At 41.2% G+C, this 22,713-nt stretch overlaps 1 protein-coding gene across 1 annotated transcript in view; it reads left to right on the top strand.

The window, feature by feature from the left end:
* GALNT9 (polypeptide N-acetylgalactosaminyltransferase 9) overlaps positions 1–22,713 on the top strand; it is a 151,522-nt gene that overhangs the window by 40,059 nt on the left and 88,750 nt on the right. Inside the window, exons 3-4 of the mRNA XM_074159573.1 lie at positions 14,196–14,362; positions 16,425–16,599. Of these exons, the coding sequence (XP_074015674.1) occupies positions 14,196–14,362; positions 16,425–16,599 (342 nt within the window). The remainder of the gene's footprint in view (positions 1–14,195; positions 14,363–16,424; positions 16,600–22,713) is intronic.

Here is a 22,713-nt window from a genome sequence, read left to right as displayed (position 1 = left end):
CCCGCTATCACTTCCAGGGAGAAAAGGGTATTCCTGTACATTTCTGAACTGTCATGTTATGTTACACTCCATGATATCACATTACAGGATAAAAAGAAGTAACAGAACAAGTCAGGCAATGAATTCAGAGCGGTATTTCTTTTCCTTTTATGTTTCCTTACATGTATCTCCATTACACTACACCTGATATCCTTCTTACGCCTTTGAAGGAATTCTTCTAACGGTTTGAGGTGATGTTTCCTTTTTCTTTCTTTAAATGTACATGCTAATGTTATGCTAACAATGTGAGATACGTATTATCTCCAAATGCCTTCCTGGTGTAACTTTAAAAATGAGCTAGTTTTGATTCCTATTTTATTTGTCTAGGTTTCATAGTATAAGAAGGCAAGGTTTCAGGTCAAATAACATAAAGGGGGTTTAGTTGTTGTTGTTTGTGTCTTTGTGATAAAAACATGAACAGGCCAAAATGTCAGACGATTTACTCTTCTGTCTGAAATAAAACTGAATTGTGAACTCGCAAGTTGATGCAGTGTTTCATTTTAATAGTGTCAGTTCTTGCTTGTTTTGCCCATGTCTCCTGTTTTGAGTGAATTTAGTGCTAATAAAAGAGAGAGACTCTTAAAACTATCCAGAACCAGAAGTACCTGACAGTTGCAGGCTAGCAGACGTAAGCTCCCTGTCTCGGATAGCCTGATCTAGATGCTTTCCAAGGTTTGTTTCTCTGAAACAGCACCTGCCAGTTCAGTTGTCTGATAGTTTTCTGATGTTGAAGTATGGGGTCTCTGTTCCTCCTGCTTTCTGGAGGCTTCTTGGCTTCTGTTGTATTGCTTCTGAACCTTCTGCTGTGGTCTCAAAACCAAACCATAGTCAAACCAGGTCACCTTGCAACTTCAAAGGAGATCCAGTAACAGTTGTTTGCTGTGCTGTCTGTGCGCTCTTTTGTCTAAATTTCTACCAAACCAACTGTCCGTCTTAGTAAGAAATCATTGTGGAGCTGACTATGTGCAGATTTGTTCTGCGTCCTTTTGGCCACAAGAAATCCTGCAGCAGCTGAATGTTCCCACCTGGAGACTTCTGTTTAAATATGGTGTAAGCCCTGAGGAGCAGGAGCTCCAGGCCTGGGCCTTGATGCCTCCTGTGTAAAGCCAGCACCAGGCTGATCATTGCTGTCTCTATTTCTTGGCTGTCCAGGCACGTTTAAATAACCCTTGTGAAGCAAACATCATGCAGTGTGTGTTGCTAAGCCTCAGAACTCCAGGGTGGTGAAAAACCCACTCTGCATATAGCAGGAGATAGAGGGTGTAAAATGTGATGTAAAATCAGATTCCTGATCTCTGTGGTTCTTGACGATTCTGTGCATTGAGAGGAATAGTCTTGTGAGCACTGGGGAAAATCAACTGGGAAATTGCATTTTTCACACAAAACTTGTCATGGAACTTTTAACTAGCTGAAGTATTGTAAAGGCAGGGAAGTGCATGGCACGTTCTGGGTTTCTAGTGGTTTTTTCATTCAGTGTGCAAGTAAATGCTCTCTCTTAGGAAGACCAATAGCCTACATCTATAATTAATGAGTATTTGAGGCAAAGTTACTCTTTGCAAAGAAACTTGGTATGGGCTGCAATGTCTTAGGTTAAGAATCCTCTGTATGTTACTGTCACCACCTCTGGTGTATGGATTAGCATATACATGAAAAGAACACCTGGAAAGTACCCCGAATCAGTGTTTCTTATCTCCCTTCCCCAGAAAGAATGCTGGAAGGCCCTTGCTCAGCAGAAGGTTAATAGCAGTTACAGAAGAGGAGGCAACGTTATTCTCTGTTTTCTGTAGAGATTTATAATATATCCCTAAGTGTAGGGACCACTTAAGCAATGACAAGAAGCCATTCAATGGAGGAGAACAGCAGAGCTGGCTGCCCAGCACAGAGACTCACCTCTCCTTATATGCCTGAATTAAACAGAGAAAATGAGTACTGTTGTTAGGCAGACATCAGGCAAAATCCAAATCCCCTTGGGCTAAGAAGTGCACCTACAATTTTTGGTGGTGTGGCAAGATTTATCGGTGAGGCATTAGGCAGCTTTAAATTACAGGAGATTTCATCTCTCTGTATTGCTTATGCACAAGCTCCCTGTTCCTCAGCCTCTGGAAACTAAGCCCTCAGGAGTTGCATTTTACCTGTGTGAGATGCCTTCAGGTTGTCAAATAGTTTCTTAATTAGTTTATTTTCTTCTTTTCTCCAAGGGATGAGTATATTATTTATTCTATGCTCCTAGTCTTTTGTTAGTCTGCATTTATGTATTTTGTCTTCAGAATGACCTAGCATTGGGCTAGCCTCTGGGGTAGTATGAAACACACCTCTCTGGCAGAGACAGTAGTTCAGACTTGACTAATGGCAGAATATTAATAGCAGCAATAATAATTAAAAGAGTGCACTAAAATACCCTTGGGTGCTGTTGCTAAATTAGACCGTACCCCTAAAATTCCAGAGGAAAGACATAAATTTTAGTGATTTCCATCCACAAAGTGAACAGTTGTCTCATTCAGCAGCTGCAGTAAGCTTTCATCCCCTCCGTGGATGTTTCATTAGGACACAGTTCTCCCAGAGGGTCATGGTGCAGTTTACATTAAACTCAAGATAAAAATGACATTGAAGCTTTGCTCCTGTATTTTCTGCACCGCCTGAAAACAAATGCATGACCTACAGCTAGTTCATTGGCGTAACGCTGTGGTGTTATTAACCCACATGTACCCACGAGGCGGGGAATTTGTGATCTGTTTGCTCATGGAGGAGCACTCGGCTCCTTTGCCTGACAGTTCTGGGAATCTCTGGAAGCAGTGGGGGGAAAGTTTTAAGTACAGGTTTGAGCAAATAGTCTGGATGAAACAGGTTGGATGTGTCCGTCTACAGATGAGGGATGAAGAAGGGCATGGTTGTGTTCACAGCTTCAGTCTGCTGGGCAGACAGTTAATGGGAATAATCTGTTCCCCCAGTGCAGAGCACTCGCTTCCAGCTTTCCTTCTGATGGCAAATTAATTTCAGTCTGCAAACACTGAGGATGTGCCTTCAAAATGTCTATGGGCAAGTAGGAAAAAACACCAAACAACACAGAGTCAAAAAGGAAATACTTCTCAACCGGCAGATTTGGGCAGCAGCGGCGCATGAATGTAGAAGTGCTACAATGGCCATAGCTCCTGAGAGGCAGGAAAAGACTGACGTGTGTCCTTGGCTCGCTGAAATTCACAATCATACTTCAGTACATTGCCTAGTCTAGGACGTGTGCCTAATTTCTGTCAACCTGAGTGAAGAGTAAGCATATGCTGACCTGTTTTTCTGAATTAGGATAAGAGCTCATAAATATAAAAAATCCCCATACATTGAAGTGTTTTGCTGCTATGAAGTGTGTGCCCTAGATATTGGCTGGGTGCTAGACAGTAAGTCAAACGTGGCTGGATTTTTTTAAAATGTTTTTATTTCTAAATGTAACCAAAATTAAATTAAAATGCAAGAGTTTTCTGAAGTGCCCAAAATAATTAGAAGGTAAGGAACTGTTGTTAACATTTAACTTCTAAATGCATGGAATTGTTGAGTACTGTGCTGTTCACCTCTAGCTAGCCTTTAATTTAAACAAAAGCTATAAAAGTGCAATTAGGCTCCAGTCCAATGAAGCACTTAAATATTTTTTCCTAGTTCTAAGTGTATGAGTAACCCTGGTGAAGTTAAGACATGCTTAACTGCTTTACTTGAATAGGACATTTCGTAAAGTCGTTATAATATACAAAGAAAATCCTGCAAGTATCACTGGGAAAGATGTAAAGAGGAGTAAAGTCCCATTTGCACTTCAGGATCTGACTGCTCTTAGGTTTTCACAGAGCTGGTTTTTCCCAGTGATTTATCCTGCAGGGTCCTGATGCAAAATCCGTTGAGATCTTTGGATGCGCTCCATCATCTCTTGTTAAAGAGGCTTAGTTTGTCGGGCAGTTTCCTAACCCTTTCTACTGAGGGAAATACATACGGCACATGCACCTTCATTTGTCCTCTCTGCTTGACTCAGAGACGTGCCTTTTTATAAACATGCTGCTACGACCACCAGGCTCTCCGCTCGATCCCATATAAAGCATCTAAACATCATGGATTTAATACTCCCATTTTCAGTGCTAAATCAATGTTCTTTATGCATTTGTTCTTGGAGCACTGCTCTATTTGAACCATAATTCTTCCCACATACCATAAACTGGGTCTGTTTTCACTCTGATAGAAATTGATCATTTAAAGCAAGAGGAAAAACCCTGTGACTAGTGTTTAAACATTTCAAGGCCATTGCTGGTTAGTCAAATCAGCTTCTGGACCACCTCAGCGCACTGGGTGCTGTGAGTGCCAGGGAAGCGTTACCTTTCCCAGCTCCAACCAGCCTTAGAACTGCTGGGACGGGGCAACGTTAAGACCTTCTCACTGTGGTTTTGGCAGGCAGTGAGGGGACGGGTTTACTCAGTTTATGATTGACCTCCCGTTTGGTTGTTTACTCCTCCATCCGTCCTGTATTTATACATAAGTAGAAAGAAACATTCTGCTGCATAACTGGATTTGACCAGAGATTAAAGCTGGTCTCCTGTGAAATACACTGGAGCCCATTAAAGAAAGCATTGTTTGCCAAACATTGTTGTATGTCCTCCCGAGACCGTAAAAAACATTGTTAGCTGAAGTAAGAGTAGAAAATGATTGCATTCCTCTATCCTCCTCCTTCTACCACCACACTGCAACGTGACAGCAAACCTGTAATGAAATCTGTGAAGAGCTCTGCAGCAGTTACCTTGAAAACTTTTTTATTGCCCTACATTTCTAGATAGCGCTCTGATACTCAGCCTCTGTCCATCACCAACAGCACCAGCTGAGGGATTGAGATAGTCAAAATCAAACAAAAGTACCTTGAATTTTTAATATGAAATACTTGCAGTAAATTTTTTAATAGTCAAGGATAACTTTCTGTGTTTACATATTATTATCTGAATAACAAATAGCTTCAAGGGTGCAGGAAACTGTTGTGTGCAAATGGAAGATGGTGAGTTTACTCTTATACATTATTTATTGAAAATTATTCCTTTGATGCCATCCACTCCACTATTTTTCCCTTATGTCTGGCATGGAATTGGAATGCAATGGGAGAGACGTTTTAGAGAAGGTGGTATCTTAAGATATGTAGTTCACTTTTGGATATCTGGGCTGTTACCTTCTAACTCCCTGCAGTCATGCTGGGATTAATTCTTCCTTTGCCATAAAGATCTTTTTTTGGAATCTTGATGCATCACCTTGAGTGGAAGAGTACTTCTTAATGGGAAATCTACTAGAAATCACTATTGGAAATGCAGCTAAATAGCTGACTTCACATTGCTAGCTGGAGAGTAATGACCCGTTGTGGCAGGAACCTAGAAGTGGTGCCACAGGGTAGCAGCCAGTTTTGTGAATGCACCCTAGAAAACATTTTCTGGCTTCTTGAATGGCTCTTTGTGAACCTTCCTATTTGAAATATGAGGTCTTAGTTTTGGCAGAGCACTGAGATGGGAGAATATTCTCTCTCCTCCATAGACAGCATAGTTCCCAGAATTAAGTTTCAAAAACTTGCACAAAAGGTATCATTTTCTGAATATATTTTGCTGGTCAGAACTTTGAATCAAAGCCCTGCTATTGTGAATTGGCAAAATGCCTATAGTTTTGCCTTTATTTAGTATCAGTTCATTGGTTTCGCTGCTGTTTTTTATATTTCACTTAACTTAAAGTTCAAAGAGGTCTCTAATCTCAGAAGAATTCTCAGCAGAATTTTGCACGACCACCTTTATGTTTATTTCTTTTAAAACAACTCTTGTCTAGTTTTTACTTTTAAAGGGTGCGAGCTAAAAATCAAATCGGAACAGGGACCAGGATCTTCCAGAAATCTTGAGAATCTCTCGACAAATCTAAATAAGCCATTAGTGTTTAATCACCTAAAATAGGCAGAATACACGTCACTTGGAATTTAGTTGGGCTCTTCCTTAAATTTGAGTGCAGCACCATTAAAAATAAAGTTGCATGGGGGATAAAATTTCTTTGGGGGTTTTTGAAAAGCATTTGAAAGCAGATTTCAGCTTCTCCATTAATTTCCAATCAGCCTAATGCTTTATGATGCAGCATGCATACAGCCACAGGCAGATCTAAATGGGCACACTAGGGGATACAGTGGAAATTTCTTACAGATGGTATTTCAGAACATATTAGTGACTCAAGTTAAGTTACCAAAAAAAGGCAAATTCTTTTTACTACAGAAGGATCTGAGCTTTTAGCCATTTTTCATGTTAAGAAAGGGGCTTGTTTTAAAATTGATTTGAACTAGTTTTAGCATTTTTATATGTATAAATCAATGTGAGTATTAGACATGATGGCATGTTTCTGGTATTGTTTGCCTGAGGAAAGGCAGAAATAGCTCACTGAAATACAAGGCCTCTTATTTTATGTGTGTGGCAGCTACTTTTGAAGAGTCTAATAATCCTAAATGCAAGGGTTACTATTCTTCACAAGTGGGGCCATCTTCATGCTGTGTATGTTAACGATGCACGTATATTGTGTTATCAGTCACTGATTGACAGTTCTCAAGGCTTTCTACCATATATGTAAAATAATTTGTCATGGAGAAGGGAGGAATTAAGCCAAAGGGAGCACCGTGTACCAGAAAAGCTGGAGGACAGATTATTTTAGTTGACTTCCCCTGACTCCCCTCTAATACGAAGCACTGAAACACTGTGGGAGGAGAACAGACACAGTTTGTATGGAGGAACAGTTGAGGAGGTGTCTTTATTTCAATGAATTTCTTCTTCAGGGTTTACTTTTGAGGACATGCTGCATGGAGTGTGGCCAAGGCCTGACTTCAAGACTGAAGTATGGTAGAATTTGTTCAGGGAAGCTGACCATTTACAGCTTGTAAAGTCCTGACAGAGGAGTGTTTTAAATAACGCATACTGTGAAGATGATCTCTCGAGCAGTAGAAGGGGTAGTTGTTTCTTCAGCATTACATTTAGTTCTTGCAAAGCTCTCATTCAGTTTGTTTTTTCAAGAAGAATCAGACAGTCGAGCTCAAAATTGGCTTTTGTTGCTTTGGCAAATACTTGCTTTGCTGAGGACCCAAAAATGGACGGATACAGGAAGTCAGTGTTAATGCTGAATGTCCAAATACTGACAGGAGTGTTATAGTACTTGCAGAGGTGGAGCGAAAACTGTCTCAATTTCTTTAGCTGTCACTCAGGGGAGGAAATTCACCCACAAAATCCTTTATTCATCACTGTTGTCGTTGTTTTTGGAGCTGCCTAGTCTACCAGTAAGAATGGCACTGTATCTTGGATCTGCACTTCCCCAGATAAATTCAGGAAAAAGGGGAAGGTGTTGATTTTTCTTCCATATGATAAATCGAAGTGGAGGCTGTTCCATAAAGCAACACAGATTGTGAAGAAATAGCCATGGTAAAAAGGTATCTTCTGGTATCACCATAGTTTCTAAGCTTCTTGTGAAAGCAGCTGTCACTTCTCTTTTTACCTTAGTTGTAAATACAGTGGGCTGCTTCTCTCAAGATACATAGAACATCAATGTTCTGTACTACTGCTCCCTTCTTCACAGTTGTGAGTATTTATATTACATGATTCTTAGCGAATGCTGTCCTTGAGCTGCAAAACAGGAGGAGAAAGTAACAGCAAGTCTTGAGCTCAAAAATCTACTGTTTGTGGGTTTTTTTTTTTCCTTTTGGATAGGGCAGAAAAATCCATCCTTAATAAAAAGAGAATGTTATGGCGTAATACAGTTAACACCTTCTATTGAGAAGGAGAATTAATTAGGAAGAAGTTGGAGCCCTCTGCCTGACAGATTCATGATCCATGAAGTTAATCAGTTTTGCAGCCTGTCAGACTGGTCAGCAGTTGAATCCCATGCAGAGGAAGGAGATGTTTGCAGCTTGTCACATTTTCACTGTTGTGCCAATGCACAACAAGAACGTAGTTTATTTCCGCATCTGAAAAGTTACTATTACATCTAGCACTAGCTGCAAAGCCTCAGTGGTTTTCTGGAGAAAGAAATCGGGCATTGATCTACCCCTAAATGTAGTGGTTTAGCTACTGTAAATCATCTGTGCCTACAGAAGTCACAGCAGCATTTAGGTACCAAAAGGTAACCATGTATGTAAGATTACTCGGAGCCTTAGTTTAACTGGGTTCAAAATAAACATTGACCTGGTCATTAAAAGTAGTATTTGTTAGCATTAATGAGCAAGGATTCAATAAGCTTTTTAATATTTATCTTTGTGCTTTCATTGATCACGTACTCAATGAAGTGCTGTTCTGCCTCTTCCCCCTGCTGTGGCTATAAAACCCGAACACAGATCATTCTGAAGCTTTCAAGGTATGGAACGTGTTGGGGTCTTTTTTGTGCTAGAACTGCAGAGGAGGTTTCCTCATGCCCAGCAATTTCATCAAGTTTGTGAAGGAGAGAAACCCACAGTCGTCTCCATCCCAGTGGTTCATTGGAAAAACATATCTTGTATTAAATACTTTAAAGATTCATGAAGCAGCTTTAATTTTGTTTGCATTTCTTCCTGAAGGGTAAAGCTGTCAGAAATCTCTAAATGCATTGCCTAATCCATTTCCAAACTCAGTATATTAAGGTCTGCAAGCAAAACTCATTTTTGGAGTTTAGCAAGTATGCAGGCAGGAGAAAGCAGGGAATATTTTTCTTTCCTTGGAAACGCACTGAAAGACCCACATGGCTGTAATGTCAGTCCTTCACAAAACATAGTGCAACTCAAATGGGCTGTAAGACCAGCTCTGATAGATAGAAGACTTCACATGTTTCTGTCGGATCAGATACAAATAGAGTAAATGCCTCTATCAAGAAATGAAGTTTCAGGCAAGAGAAAATTTCCTTCCCCTTAGTGCCTTCAAGCTCACAGGGCTGCCATGAGCAGGCTGATGTGCAGCTGAGAAGCTTTTGTTTTCTCATTGTCCCATTTTCTAATCTATGACCTTTTTTGTGTTAGTACATGATTTTTTTTCCAAGGTTCTGGTCTGCCAACTGAAAAGCCTTTCCTGTTTTCTTATGCCTGCATAGGCAGTGCTCACAGTTGGGCTCAGGGAGCTGGCTGGGAAATGCTCATTTAAGGAACCGGTTCAATGCAAGGGAAAGAATGAGTGAAAATCATCTCTGGAATACAGAAAAATGATCTGACATCAGGCTCCCTGTCACGTACAAAGGAAATACCTCTGGGTTGCCAGCCAAGCTCTGCAGAAGGAAATACGGAGCAAGAGCAGTCAAAGACCCTTCCCAAGACAACAACAGGATGCCTCGGGTTTGACACCTGGCATGTTGTGTGAAAGGTGCCTGAAGGGCTGTTTCCCTTATCAGGTCTAATCCATCCTCAGCTGGTCCATGGAAATGATTAGCCATGGCATCATCAGCCTTTGCCTGGAATCGCCAGTCCTAAATCCAGCGGTGTGTTTCTCTTCAGCATACCTGTCTGCCCTGAGAGAGGCACCGCTTCTCACGCAGACCTGAAGTCCTTTGCTGGTTGTGCATTGTGAGACCTGATGACAGTTCATAATGCTAATTTAGAATCATGGTAATATTAATGTGAGCTATGCGTGGCCAGCTTAGACCATCGTTAGCTACCACAGAGGTCAAATGCATGCTCTAAATTCTTCCCGAACTCAGTAGTGTTAGACAGATGTTAATGAGGCCAAGTTTCGGCTATCAATTACTCTAATCGTCCTCCCTCACCCGGTTGCCACAGTTCATAATGGGATCAGAAGAAGTGCAGAGAAGTGGGGAGTGTGGTGGTACCCAGCCCCCTCCCCTGGTGCTGTGGGCTCCCCAGGCAGGGCAGCCAGGCCCAGCGGGGCTGCCTTACACACCCTGGCACTTTACAGTATCAGGGCTGCCAGAAACGGAGGATTTCTTAATTTCTTCCCAAAGTCCTTTTGTTGGTAAGGTTGAAACATATAAGGGTGTGCCTTGCTGGGACACCTTCATGCAATTTGATGTCTTCACCTTCTGGTAACTTTTCTTCTCAAAAGAAACAATAAAAGTGATTAGTCTCATGTTAAGCTCTTCCATCGTTAGCTCATAGGTTTCTTGCCTGGTGCTTTCCCTCTGTCTCCAGACTGCAGCTCCAGCCAACCATTTTCTGAGGGCATGCCCTATGCCTTATTGAAAGTCAATAGGCTTGTTACAGCCTTATGTCCCGGTTTGAAGTAAAACTGAACCAATTTTCTGTTCAGTAATTTTACATCCTAGCTAGGCCTCTTCTAACTGTCTGAAATTAACGGCATATTGTGGACAAAACTGCTCGTTCTCAGAGTGATAAGCCCAATGTTTGTGCTCCATGCCAAGGAACGGTGTGCAGAGAGGCCCTTGCTTATACTTATTGCTATAACAACCAAGGGCAGCCAATTTCGTTATTTGCCCCTTAGAGGGTCGGAAACGGAAAAACGTAGAGGGGTCACATCTGTAGGGAGGAGCGGACAGGACAGGTGACCCAAACCTGACCAACTGGGGTATTCCATCCCATCTGCCCCATGCTCAGTGTAAGAGCTGAGGGATCAAAGGGTCAACTCTCTTTCTTCAATGGCCGAGGTCCAAAGAGGACTCTGTTCATCTGCCTTTGATCCCAATCCGTGTGTTCCTGTCTCCAGAGCTGGAATCTAGTTCCCATCCTTCACTGAGTTCAGTCTGGGACTTCCCCAGTGCCTGCCAGTGACATGACTGTCATCCTGGGAGCTTGACACGGTTTTGTATATATTGTATCTATTTCATTATCTTCTTCCTTTTTTTATTTTAATATTAATTCTTCATTAAATTAGTTTAGTTCATTCTAAACTTCTAAATCTCCTTATCTCTTTCTCTCCTCTCTTTTTGGGGGGAGGAAGGGCCATCTGTCAGTCTGGTTTTGGTAAATTCGGCCGAAACCACGACACCTTACTTTTTTCCTGGGACTTCTCTGAAGTGAACTCTCTCCTGCTGATGTGCTCCAGGGCCAAAGTCAAGGGCTGCACCAAGGAGGACTTCACGTGTCCTCCTGACACTCTGACTGTCTCAGCCTTGCATAGAGGCGCATGTGACTGAATGTTCCATTGCAACTCGGTCTGTTGTCAGCATCCAGCCAAGAACAAAGCTGCAAAGGCGTTGTAAGGTGACAGTGGGCATGTTTGTGCTTTGATGGTAGTGCATCCTTGCGTGTGACTGCTAATGTCATTATTTGGCTCAGAGTGTCAATTGCTGGTTAGAGTTTCTTGGAATGAAGGAAGTATTAACTGTAAATTGCTGCGGCTGGTATCTAATTACAGAATACATTGGGAAGCACTTGGGCGACAATCCAACAAAGCACTTAAGCACCCACTGATTTTTAAGGAAAGGCCCCTTGACTGGGATTGCTTGTGCTCTCAGACTTCACCAGAAGTGTTTGTTAGTGGACCAGTACTTTCTCCTGACTACCTCAGCACATCCATCTCATTTTCTGAAGTGACTTAAGGAGTTGGGAGTTCAAGGTTGACTGGAAGTCTGCAAGAAATAAACTCCTAAATCACTGCTGTGCTTTGAAAAGTACTCAGCTGGACAGCTTCTTTTGCTGTTCCTCATCCTTGCTGTAGTAAATAAAATTATGACAGCTTTTAAACCACTGCTAAATTCTGATGTTTTCTTTTGCCCATATAGATGTTTGCCTTTGCCCATCTAGATGTTCCTGTTGCAGTGGGGTTACCAAAGATATTCTAACATGTAATCGTTGGAGTGCTCTTTCCAAATGCAGACATAATGCAGTTTTTCAGCTACATCTTGCTAACAGAGAAAGGGGAGAAGTGACAGAAGGAAGGTTGCAGTGAGAAGTGATAGGAATGACTTAACTCAGGTGGGATAACAAATTCAAACCAGCCTTTTATCGTAAGCACCCCATGTTGCCCTACAATGTAAGTAGTCATAGAGAACCAAGGAATGAAAAGTCTTGTGAGCCAGTGAGACTGGAGTCACACTTAGGATAATAATGCATTGATTTAATATGACAAAGAACAAATAAATCAAAAGGGGAGGTTATGGCTTAGGTGTGCTGGTTTTAAAGCTTGAATTAGAAATACTGATTTTCTCAGAACATAAGTGGGAGGATAAAGGAAAAGTGCTGAAGATTAGTCCTTCTCAACCTTTCTGTCTGGACAGGAACATGTGGCTGAGTGCCCAGGTGTTTCAGTCCACTTAGCAAGAAAACAAATACTTTTTACTCCAGAAAAGTTCAGCAAAATTTCTTGATCAGAAGATAAAGGAAGCCTAGCCTAATGCACTGAGGTCTTATACTGTTCAGTGATTCTCTGTCTTTACCTGGGCAAAATACTTTGGTCCTTGCACACATGCCTCTCTGCTTCTGATATTTGTGTTCATCCTACCTTTCCTTTGGTTGCTTGACCCTCTATGTTGCAAGTGCTGCTTTGACTGCCCTCTCATTCTCTCCGTACTTCCTCCTCCTCCTCCTCTGCCACAGCCTCCTTGCTGTCGCCAGATTTCAGCTACGTGGTTTCTTTGCTTCCCTTCTTTCCTGCTGGCTCTGAGTGCTGATGCAGGACCCCACCAGGATGCATGGCCTGGGGTGGGCTCCCTCTTCTACCTCACTTCCACCAGCAGTGCACCCACTTACTAGCTACCAGTCCGATTTACAGAGATGCAGTTTGCTGTGTCCTGCTGATACAAGTGAAGCTCTGAAGCAAATTGCTGTCAGATCAAAGATGTCCCTCATGAAGGGAAATCTTGCAAGGTCCATGTTTTTAGGTGATGGCTTTTTCCCGTTAGTGAAGAATTCCTGATGGACTTCTTTGATATGTTTGCGTGGTCAAAAGGAAAATCACATTCAAAAACAAATTCAAAAAGGAGGCTGTGGCAGAGCATTCACACCTCCTGTAGATCTCTGTCCTTGTTCCAGGTTTATTTTTAGACTGTGTAAGAATGCTGCTTAGCCAGAAGTTTTATACAGTTTACAGTCCTCTGTATGGTTCAGGCCAGCAGCAAGCTGGCAGTAAGTAGCTATGGTAACACTGTAATCAATGGCAAGTACTCAGGTCTCTGAGCAAATAGTGCTGGGATGAGTAGGAATTATGAATAATTGCACTTTACTAGAATTCATAACTGATTTCCAGAGGTTACCCAACAGTCAAGCGTTTGTCACCCTCCCCATCCCCATGACTGCTGATAGTGGAGAAAAGAATTGATTGTTATGCCAAAGTAACGAGCAGAGAGGTCACAAAGTTTGATAAGAGCAGGAAAAGTCATTTCCTGTGATATCATTAGCAGTATTTTAGAGAGCAGGTTCAGTAATTGCTATGGTAATTCTGAATGGCTTTTGACTGTGAGAAGATGTAGGTAATTTTTTTAAATTAGCACCTTTGCTAGAGGGAGAGAATTCCATAAAATAAGGTGGTGTGGTGTTACAGAGGGGCATGGACTGGGGGCTTGGGAAGCAGAGGGTGTGCTCTGTGCTGTGTGACTTCTCCAGGCCTCAGTTTTTCTTCTCAAAATGGTCTATGGTAACATAGATGCATCAGCGAGCAAGCACAAAAGGAAATTGTGAATCTCAGGATGTAGCTGCCTACCAAGGTGATGCCTTAGACGGAGCAGAGCTGTTTTGCAAATATTTTAGCAAGTGCATGCCTGTACAACAAACACCATGCGTTTGATATTGCTGCACAAAGTGCAAAATTGGAAAGAGTGGCAAGTGCTCTTTGTATGGCCAAATGCAAAATTTGCTTGAGTGGGTCCTGTTTTTAAAAGAATGAGATCTAATTATGAATTAACAGCAGACCTTCTGACGGTTCCCTTGGGAGCACAGACAGGCTGTAGTGGTGTGGGCCTTCTCCAGGTTGTTTTTGAGCAAAGTCATTGATGTTCCTTTTGTTTCCAAGGGATGTTTTTAACCTTCCAGAGACTGAGAGCTGCTGCAAGTCTGCGTGCATGCAGATACACTTTGCTTTTCACTGAGTTTGTGGGAAATTTGCTGCTCCTCGCCGTGTTGCTTCTTTTGAGCTTTTACCACATCTTTGTTTGGGGTTAGAAAGAACAAAGCCTGCAAGTCCCTATATGCTGGAGAGCAATGAGGAGAGGACACTCTTCAGTGTATTTTACCTCCCAGTGGGTTTTAATTCTTTCTTTCTTTCTCTCTCCAGGTGCAAACAAATGACCTATCCAGATGACCTGCCCCAGATCTCTGTGGTCTTTATATTTGTAAACGAGGCGCTCTCTGTCATCCTGCGCTCTGTGCACAGCGTGGTGAATCACACCCCATCGCACTTACTCAAGGAGATCATTCTGGTGGATGACAACAGCGACAATGGTGAACACACATAACTTTTCCTCCCAGTTCTGTATCTTGTGTGGTTAAGGGACATGAAATGTAAATCGAAGGGAGTTTGGTCACTAGTAGCTGAAACACTTTTTTTGTTTTGTTTTGGTTTTTTTTAATGTTGGGATGAAAGAGCGTTGAGTCATTCTGCATTTAAATAGCTGGGGAAGGAAGGTCATACATGCAACTACTGATTTATGTCTAATAAGCTAGATCCTAAGTCGGTGTAAATTAACGTACCTCTGTTGAAGTCAGTAGAATTTACAAGAGTTTGTGTTTGTTGATGAGGGGGTTGATTGAGCCACTTGCACAAAGCTGTGAGTAAATATTAACTATTTGTGTAACAAATAAACATTATGTGGCTAAACCCTGCTGTTTTCATTGAAATCCTCACAGGACTAGTGACATTTGTATAGGCAATCTTAATATAGAAATGACGCTTTTCTACAAATTTTCAGATCCAGGGGAATATCATCATTAAGAGACTAGAAGTTTAAATTCTGCTTCCAAGGAAAACTGGGGCTACAGGTTCTCCTTAAAGATAGTTCCTACTCTTTTACACGGCAGCACGCTCTGCTTCTTCATGATTGAAACAGGCGCTGATAATATGGGCACAAAGCACATGCAACTTTTGGGTCATCTGGTTCATTAATGTAAAAATAACACTTCCGTTACAGCAATCAAAACTCAAAATATTGGTGAGCAAGTAGGGTGCTATTGATCAACACGTGTCACGGGACGGTCAGGTTTGAAGAACTTTTAGGACACAGGTGCCTAGCAGTGTTGTTGTGTTTTAAGTTGTTATCCTTAGACTTCTAGAGGAATTGTATCTTCTTAAATCGTATTTGTTAAAATAAGGCTCAAGTTTAGCATTTTCTTCACAGATCAATAGCTTTAAATTTTTCCTTTTTAAGTTGCTGTTCCTCTTCAGGATCCCCAAAGAGAAAGGAGGGTTGAAAGAACAAATCAGTAAAACAAAAATAAGTTCCACAGCCTATAGATTTAAGAAGCCTTTTGTCCAATTCTGCTTTCAGTTACAGCGGTGTAACCTATGGAGTAATTATGTGAGATTGCAAAGTGTTTGAGTCAATGTAATATGGAGGAGAATTGGACTCATTGTTTCTCAGTGAACTCTTATATGGCTTTTCTCTGTCATTCTTCTAGATAACTGGAGATTTATCAGGTCTTTGATTCCCATGATAATGATTCTACTGTGTAATATAGATCAGAAGAATGAGGCTTCTAATGTCCTGGAAGCTTCTACTAGTTTTCCTAATAAATATATTTGAGTAAAAGCCTCATTATGAATAAGTTGCAGTGTAAATGAATTACCAAACTAGATTGATCTAAAAAAATAGAGAGACCATTTTGGTAATTTGCCTGTTTATAAGCCTATTGAAATGAAGCTGAATAAAGGAGTGAATGAGTTCTGCTCTGTGGTTGAATGACTGAAAACGAACAAAAGAGAAGTAGTCTATTTGAAATCTTCAATATCCATTTAGTTAGTTCAATGGGGAAGAAGCCTGGGATTGAGGAGTCTTAATTATATTTAAGGCAAAACTCTTAAAATTAAGGGAAATTAATTGTGATCTGAATTAGGTCTTGACCCAAAATCCATGGAGATTATTTTTCAAACTGTTATTGAATAGCATAAATCAGAAAAAAAAATCACCAGACTCCCATGTTCCACTGCTGTATGGACAGAATTGCTCCTCTGGAGGCTAGTTATAACCTAATGCAAATCATCAGAGAATTAGAATAGTGGTTATTTTAAAGTATTTAGGCAAACTACCTCTTCAAAACAGTGCTCAAATCCATCAGGCCATATTAAGCGTTTGCAAATCTCTGGTGCGTAGAGAGTCTCTCTGAGCTGATACCCCCGGAACGGGTCCATGCCACAACTGTGGTACTTCTTGTATTTGTGAGACCGACAAAGGGATTAGGAATATTTAAAGATTTCTTTCCCTTTCTATTGAAGAATAAATTGAAGTAAAACATAACGTTGCAGGGCTTTTCTCATTCTGAATATTTTTGTGGGTTTTTTCTCCTGCAGTTGAGCTAAAATTTAATCTGGACCAGTATGTCAATAAAAGATACCCAGGTCTGGTGAAAATTGTGCGCAACAGCAAACGAGAAGGATTGATTCGAGCCAGAATCCAAGGCTGGAAAGCAGCAACCTCTCCCGTCGTCGGGTTCTTTGATGCTCACGTTGAGTTCAACATTGGCTGGTAAGTTGTTGGCTGTTCCCACAGGGCGAGCAGTGCTGTTACACCGTGCTCTGTGTCTCAAAGGCTGCGAAAGAGATTTACTCAGCAACGGGGGAGCTGACAACACGTAGGGATGAGACGGGTATAGGCTGGTGTTATCACATTAGCAATTACTTTTGAATAATATTCTTGATTATTGCAACATTGCCGACAATCTTCTGCAATGGCTGCAAGACCCATAAAAAAGCTGTTGTGCCTGCTCTAGTAGAGCTCAGTGGAGAGAGAAGCAGTTTAAACCACAGTGAGTATGAAACCTCCAAAGCAGTCAGATGGGGAGACACCATTAAGGAGGCTCTGGGCTGCAGGCAGATGCATGCTTTCAAGTATGTTTTTTATCTCCTTGTCATTTTCTGTCCTTTCTTCTTAGAAACTTGAATACCAATCTGATTTCCTCATAAATTTCCTTGCATTTACATTTGAGGAAAACACTGAATTATTTCCTGCATTTTTAATGGGGCTTGAAATTAGCACGCCTTTCCTCATCCCCTTTGCAATTTGCATCGACTCTGACAAGCACAGTTTTGGGCTTAATGGGCCAGATCTGCAGTTGGAATAAAACTTTGTAGCACCACTTAGTGGCCAATATTTGGCATTATTGGAAGTCGGGACTGAAGGACCTGATACATACAGTCAGCTGAAAAAGGGCTGCTGGGACCTTCAGTATGTAAAATGTGTATTTTCCAAAGGTAAGCTGGTATTTGATAATGATGATGCAGGGTTATGGTGGAGCTGATTATGCTCTGCAGTTCTGGGAGATATCCCCAAATTAAAACTAAAAATAGCTGTACTTATAACCAGAGAGAAACTTAATTGCAAAGGATTGTTTATTTTTATATGTTCATGAATATCTTTATAAAATGGAAGACGCAATAAAATAAGTCTTGTAGTGCACCTGGTTTATATTCACCCCATTTTTTTCCCTAGGACCATGAAAGACTGTAGTAGCAGTTGTAGTAATTTTCTAGAAGCTTAAGAGCTGCTTTAATTTATTTATTTACTTTAAAGCTGTTAGATCTTTAATATCATTGCAAATGTTCACGTAGGGTAATATCAGCTACTGGACAGAATCGGGGTCTGGGGAGAGCATGCTCTGGGGGCTGTTCCTAGTTGTCGTCCTGCCCAAGCTGCAGTTTTCTGAGACTTGCAGAGAATTTTGTTACCACTTCTATAAAAGACATTGAGATCTTACTGACGTACTCTACCCAGAAAAGCTAAGCAATAGTGTCAGTAAGCGGGAAAGGGTTTTATGGTTGCTTTTGGGTCTGCTTGATTGGGTGTTTTTTAACCTTACTGCTTTGCATTAATGTCAGAAAGGGTTGAAATCAGCATAGCAAGAACCTGGTCTACTCAGTAAGTGAGAGTGTGTGTATAAAAAGTGTTTGCGTTCACTGCATCCTCCCTGGTGTACTCTCCTTTCAACAAGTGTGCTTAAGTCTCAGCAATACTGCTGAGCCAGTCTGTGCAGCTGCTTTGAGACCACTTGGCTTCTGCAGTAGCCGCAGAGGATGAATGAGAATAGCAAACGTGCACCAGAAACATCACGTATCCCACTGTTGCAGAGCCACACGTAGAGGCTCAGAGTGTTCCCTTCTGGGGCTTCTCCTGTTGTTCCCATCAAGCTTTGGGGCTCCTGGCAGCCATCTCAAACCTTGTTCTACATCTTTCCTCCTAGTTTTAATTCTATCCACCTTTGCACATGTGATTGCCTGTCATCTCAATTTTCATCTCATCTTCTTTTACTAGGAGGGACTAGAAGTCCTTCCATTTGGACTGCTTTATTTTTTCCCACTAGGTTGGCATTACACCTACTCCATAACCATACAAACTTGGTAGTCATGCGGGAGTATCTTGTTAAAGTTCTGCTGTTCTATTCTCCTACTAAGTCTCATCTTGCATAAATATTTCCCCCATTTTCAATGTATATTCATGTATTCAGAGGCCACATGGATTGCTCCCACTCAAAGCTGTCTATGGATTATTTGTGAGGCAATTAAAAAGAAGTAAATTCCTTTTACCACAGAACAGAGCATTGGCTTTCTGTTTGGTTTGTGTTCCATCTAAAAGTCAAGTACCTGCAGTGCAATTTTAGTCTTCCAATCTATGGCTGCTTTACTTGCCTAATCAGTTGGCAGATTAATTCATAAAGAATCAGAGGTGGTCTTCATCACTTTCTCATGAAATATGCAGGACTCAGACAAAAAAAACCCTTTTCTTTAAACAATAGTTGCCCCATTTATGGGTGAGCTTTTGCCTTATATCGCACTACAGCGTTTTACGGCTCTCACAGCATTACTCTCCAGGGACACTTCTTCTAAACTAAAATACAATCTGGTAGGATATAAGAAAAATACTCTGCAACCTGGCAGGTCAAATTAACTATTGAATTATTTATGTTGCTGTGCTTAATTGCTGCTTTTTTGCTTCTTAGGTGTTGAAATGTATTAGTGCAGAGCAGAGATTTTTCTACTGACCTGTTCCCCTTAAGGCTTTTGATAGCGTGAGCCAATACTGCTTCTGTGAGAGCAAAAGTGGAGAGGACTAGCTGAAAGGGAGGCTGTTACTATTAATTCTCAAATGGAATTTTAAATTAAAATTACATGAAAATGTATGTGTACAATTCATATGTAGAATTCTACCTGTCCTGCAGTAGAACCTTGTCTGTTTTTAAAGGTTATTAATGTCAATAGAAGTCAGCATCTAGAGTCAGCAACCCAGCAGAACCAATAAGTGTGAAAAGCTCCTGTACATTCCTCTCTGAGGGTATATTTTGGCTTGTATAGTTCAGTTTTCCCTTCGGTCCCCCGAAGATTTCAGCATTCCTGCTCTGACTTTTGTATTAGGTCCACCCACTGTGTGTTAAGCAACTCACAGCAACACTGAGTACAGACCATTGCATCCTGGCTGCTAATTGCCTTGCAGGAGATGTGGAGCGTTACATAGACTCCTGTCTTTGAGAGACGGGAAAGAATAACATGACAAGGAGAAGAGAACTTCACTACATTATATCTGGGAGCAGGAAAGAGAGATAGCAGAGATGGGGGTGTTGATTCTCTGGGTGAGAAAAAGGACACATTGAGTGAAGGAGAGCAGAGATCAGCAAGTGAAAGTCAGAGACCACAATATATTAGCAGCCATAAAAGAGGGTGCTAGGAGCCATAAAAGAAGACATAATGATAGAGTATTATACTTGCATTCTATCTTAGGAATTGCTTTTGCTTCTATCACAGAGGTAGTGTGAGAGCACTGAATGGAGTTGTGCAGTAGTGTAGTAATTAAAATTTTGCCAGACAAAGGGGGAGTATCAATAAGGAAGCAGTGGAGTAAGAGGATTTAATCAAAGGATTTCAATATACCAGAGAGACGGAGACAGCCCGACATGAGAAAGAGGACCTGAAATTAAGCCGAGTATCCATCAGATTGTGCCACACACATTCCATCATTATGGGTTATCCCTGAAGTTGGCAGTGTCTTAAAAATATAGAAAACTGCTATTTTAATGAACTAAGAAGAAGAGCTAAAGACCAAGATCCCTAGGTCTATGGATGATACTTTGCAGATGCTATTTTATACTGTAATACGTAGTGCGATTTGCTGTGGTGGCTGTAAGCAATGGACTTTCGAGAATGGGTAAAGGAAAAAGAAAGTTGATTTCCTCCTAATCGTCTACTGGCTTTGGTTATCCCAAGTACTCTGTAACGGAGACGTGGTTATGCTTTTGTAGAGCAAAGCCACGAGGTCTTTGCTCCCCTGAAAGCTCCCTTATTAATATTGTCATGCAATGTACTGGAAGCCAATCTCTACCAGCAGTTAAACTCCCCGTCTCCCTGGTTCAAGGTCAGGTGGCTCTTCAGGGACCTGGCAAGGTCCAGGTGGTTCTGTTCATCTAGTGAGAGAAGTGCTGAGGTAAGGACAATGACATTTGCAGTCCTTCTCCTGCGCAGTCGCTCTCCTCTGGAGGGTTCACACTGCTCTCTCCTGCTCAGGACGTGGCTCATTGCAGCATCCCTGGGACCATGCAGAGTTTGACCTGGGAAGTTTTTTTTATGCAAATGCAAAGGAAAGGACATGTGTTTATTAAGGGATTTTTTTTCTCATCTGAAGCCTCAGTTCGGTAACTTAATGGAATACAAGTTTTGGATAGCAGAAGTGAACTAATATTATCTGAGTGAAGAGAGACGTGTGCAACATAAGCCATGTGGGCCTTTCAGATTCATGGGACAGTGCCAGCTTACATACAGAGGACATGCCAGAAAAGCAACTTCAACTATTCATCTACCTAGACAACCTAGAGTGTTCACTGAAGCATCCTCATTGCTTTTCAGTGGTGCAGAAAAGAGCTATTCAGATTTGGCAGCCAAAGAGCTGATCTTTAACTTTCCAGCAAGTGTTTATGCCACGTTTGCTCCGTTCTGGATGGGGGCTGCAGGTCTGAAACCTCCCCAGGCACACAGGAATGCTGATAGAGATGTCAGGTAGAACAGATGGGGAATTTCTCTCTCCTCTTAGAGACCGAGGAAGGGAGTATGAAATTATTATTTTTTTTTAGTTCTCTGAACACTTATTTACAGAAAAGGCATTCTGCGTGAAATATTCCTCGGTTGGCCTCAGTGAAGAATTATGTGTGTCAGTATATCTGCTTGTCTGCATCTGATAAATGGATATTGTCAGTGAAATGTGAGGTAGCATATAAAATCACATGCAAAATAAACTTTCAGTTTACACAGATTTTTTTCTTACATTTCTATGTTAAATTTTTACTTCATGGTACCTGACAGTGGTACAGGCAGAGTGAAATACAGTGTTACACCCACTGAGCCAAAAAATCTAGCAGATGAGACCATGTTGTCTTGCATTTATGTCTTATAAGGACTCTTCCTTAAGTCCTTGCAAGGAAAGAAAAAAAAAAAAGAAAGAAATTCTGGGTTGTGAAAGATTGGATTTTTTAATACTAGTTCTTCATTTTTCTTGGAGTGAACATCAGAATAGTGATGGTGGAGAAGAAAAAAAGTCTGATGTGTTTACCTCAAAAGAACCCAGAGATTAGGGCATTTGGGTACCCACTTAGGACAGGGCAGAATTTGAGAGAGATGTTTCCCAATTCCATTCCGGTCATTTAGCAAAGAATTTACTTTTGGACAAATTCAGAAAAAGTGACATTTGGGGGGAAGGGTGGAGGGTGAAAACAAGGGAATTATTGACAAATGCCTTGTATAATCATTCTAATTAAGAACTGAAGAGTATTCTGGGTTTGCTCCTCAGACGATGCATGTTAGCAAAGCATCTTTGAAGTTGTGAAGTCCATTGAAGTTGGACAGCAGAGGATCTGGCCTGCGGCATGCGTGTGGTTTCTCTTAGTTTGCGTGTATTTATTCCTATGTTGTGTCTTTTTAAAAGTCTGCTTGAAGTCAGCAGGTGTTTTTACATATTTAAAAAGGTGAATTATATAATCATGTGTGCTGAGAAGCTCATTACTAACTTGTCTTTATCTGTTTTTTTTTTTTTATCTGGAAGAAGCTGTTCTTTTTAGCGTTGTGAAAAATCAGACTTCCCTGTTGGCATGAACTCTGCAGCAATCTGATAAGGATGTAAGACAGCATACAGTTTTTGTTTGCTGTGGTTTCCCGTGGGGTTTGAGCTGCTCTGAATTGGCCTAATATTAAATACAGAATGCATATATGTTCAGAGATAGACTTACAATGGGATTAGAGAAGTCCATGTGATCACAGTATGACCCCTGCCTTTGCTCTCAATCTTCTTACAGGCTTATTCTATATTCTGGGTTAAATCCTGCCTTCCAACTCTTTTTCTAACTCTAATGTTTATCTTGGGAGTACTTATTCTTTGCCCACAGTAGTGCCGTTGCTGGAGCTCCCACTGAAGTCATCATGGGTGCTCAACACCTTGGGAAATCCAGTGTTAATCCAGAAGTTGACCCACTGGTAGGCAAAAGCATTAAATGCATGAAACGCATGTGCTCTGTGTAGCGATATGCTCATCAGTCTTCGACAAATCCACACATCCTCGTGTTGTGAATTTCCCCCTAATCAGGGATTCCTTCCACAAGTTCCCCAAGAG

Source organism: Numenius arquata, chromosome 16 (genome assembly GCF_964106895.1).
Source record: "Numenius arquata chromosome 16, bNumArq3.hap1.1, whole genome shotgun sequence".
Classification (NCBI taxonomy): domain Eukaryota; kingdom Metazoa; phylum Chordata; class Aves; order Charadriiformes; family Scolopacidae; genus Numenius; species Numenius arquata.
The sequence above is the reverse complement of the archived record's forward strand: the minus strand, read 5'-3'. Positions and strand labels throughout refer to the sequence as shown.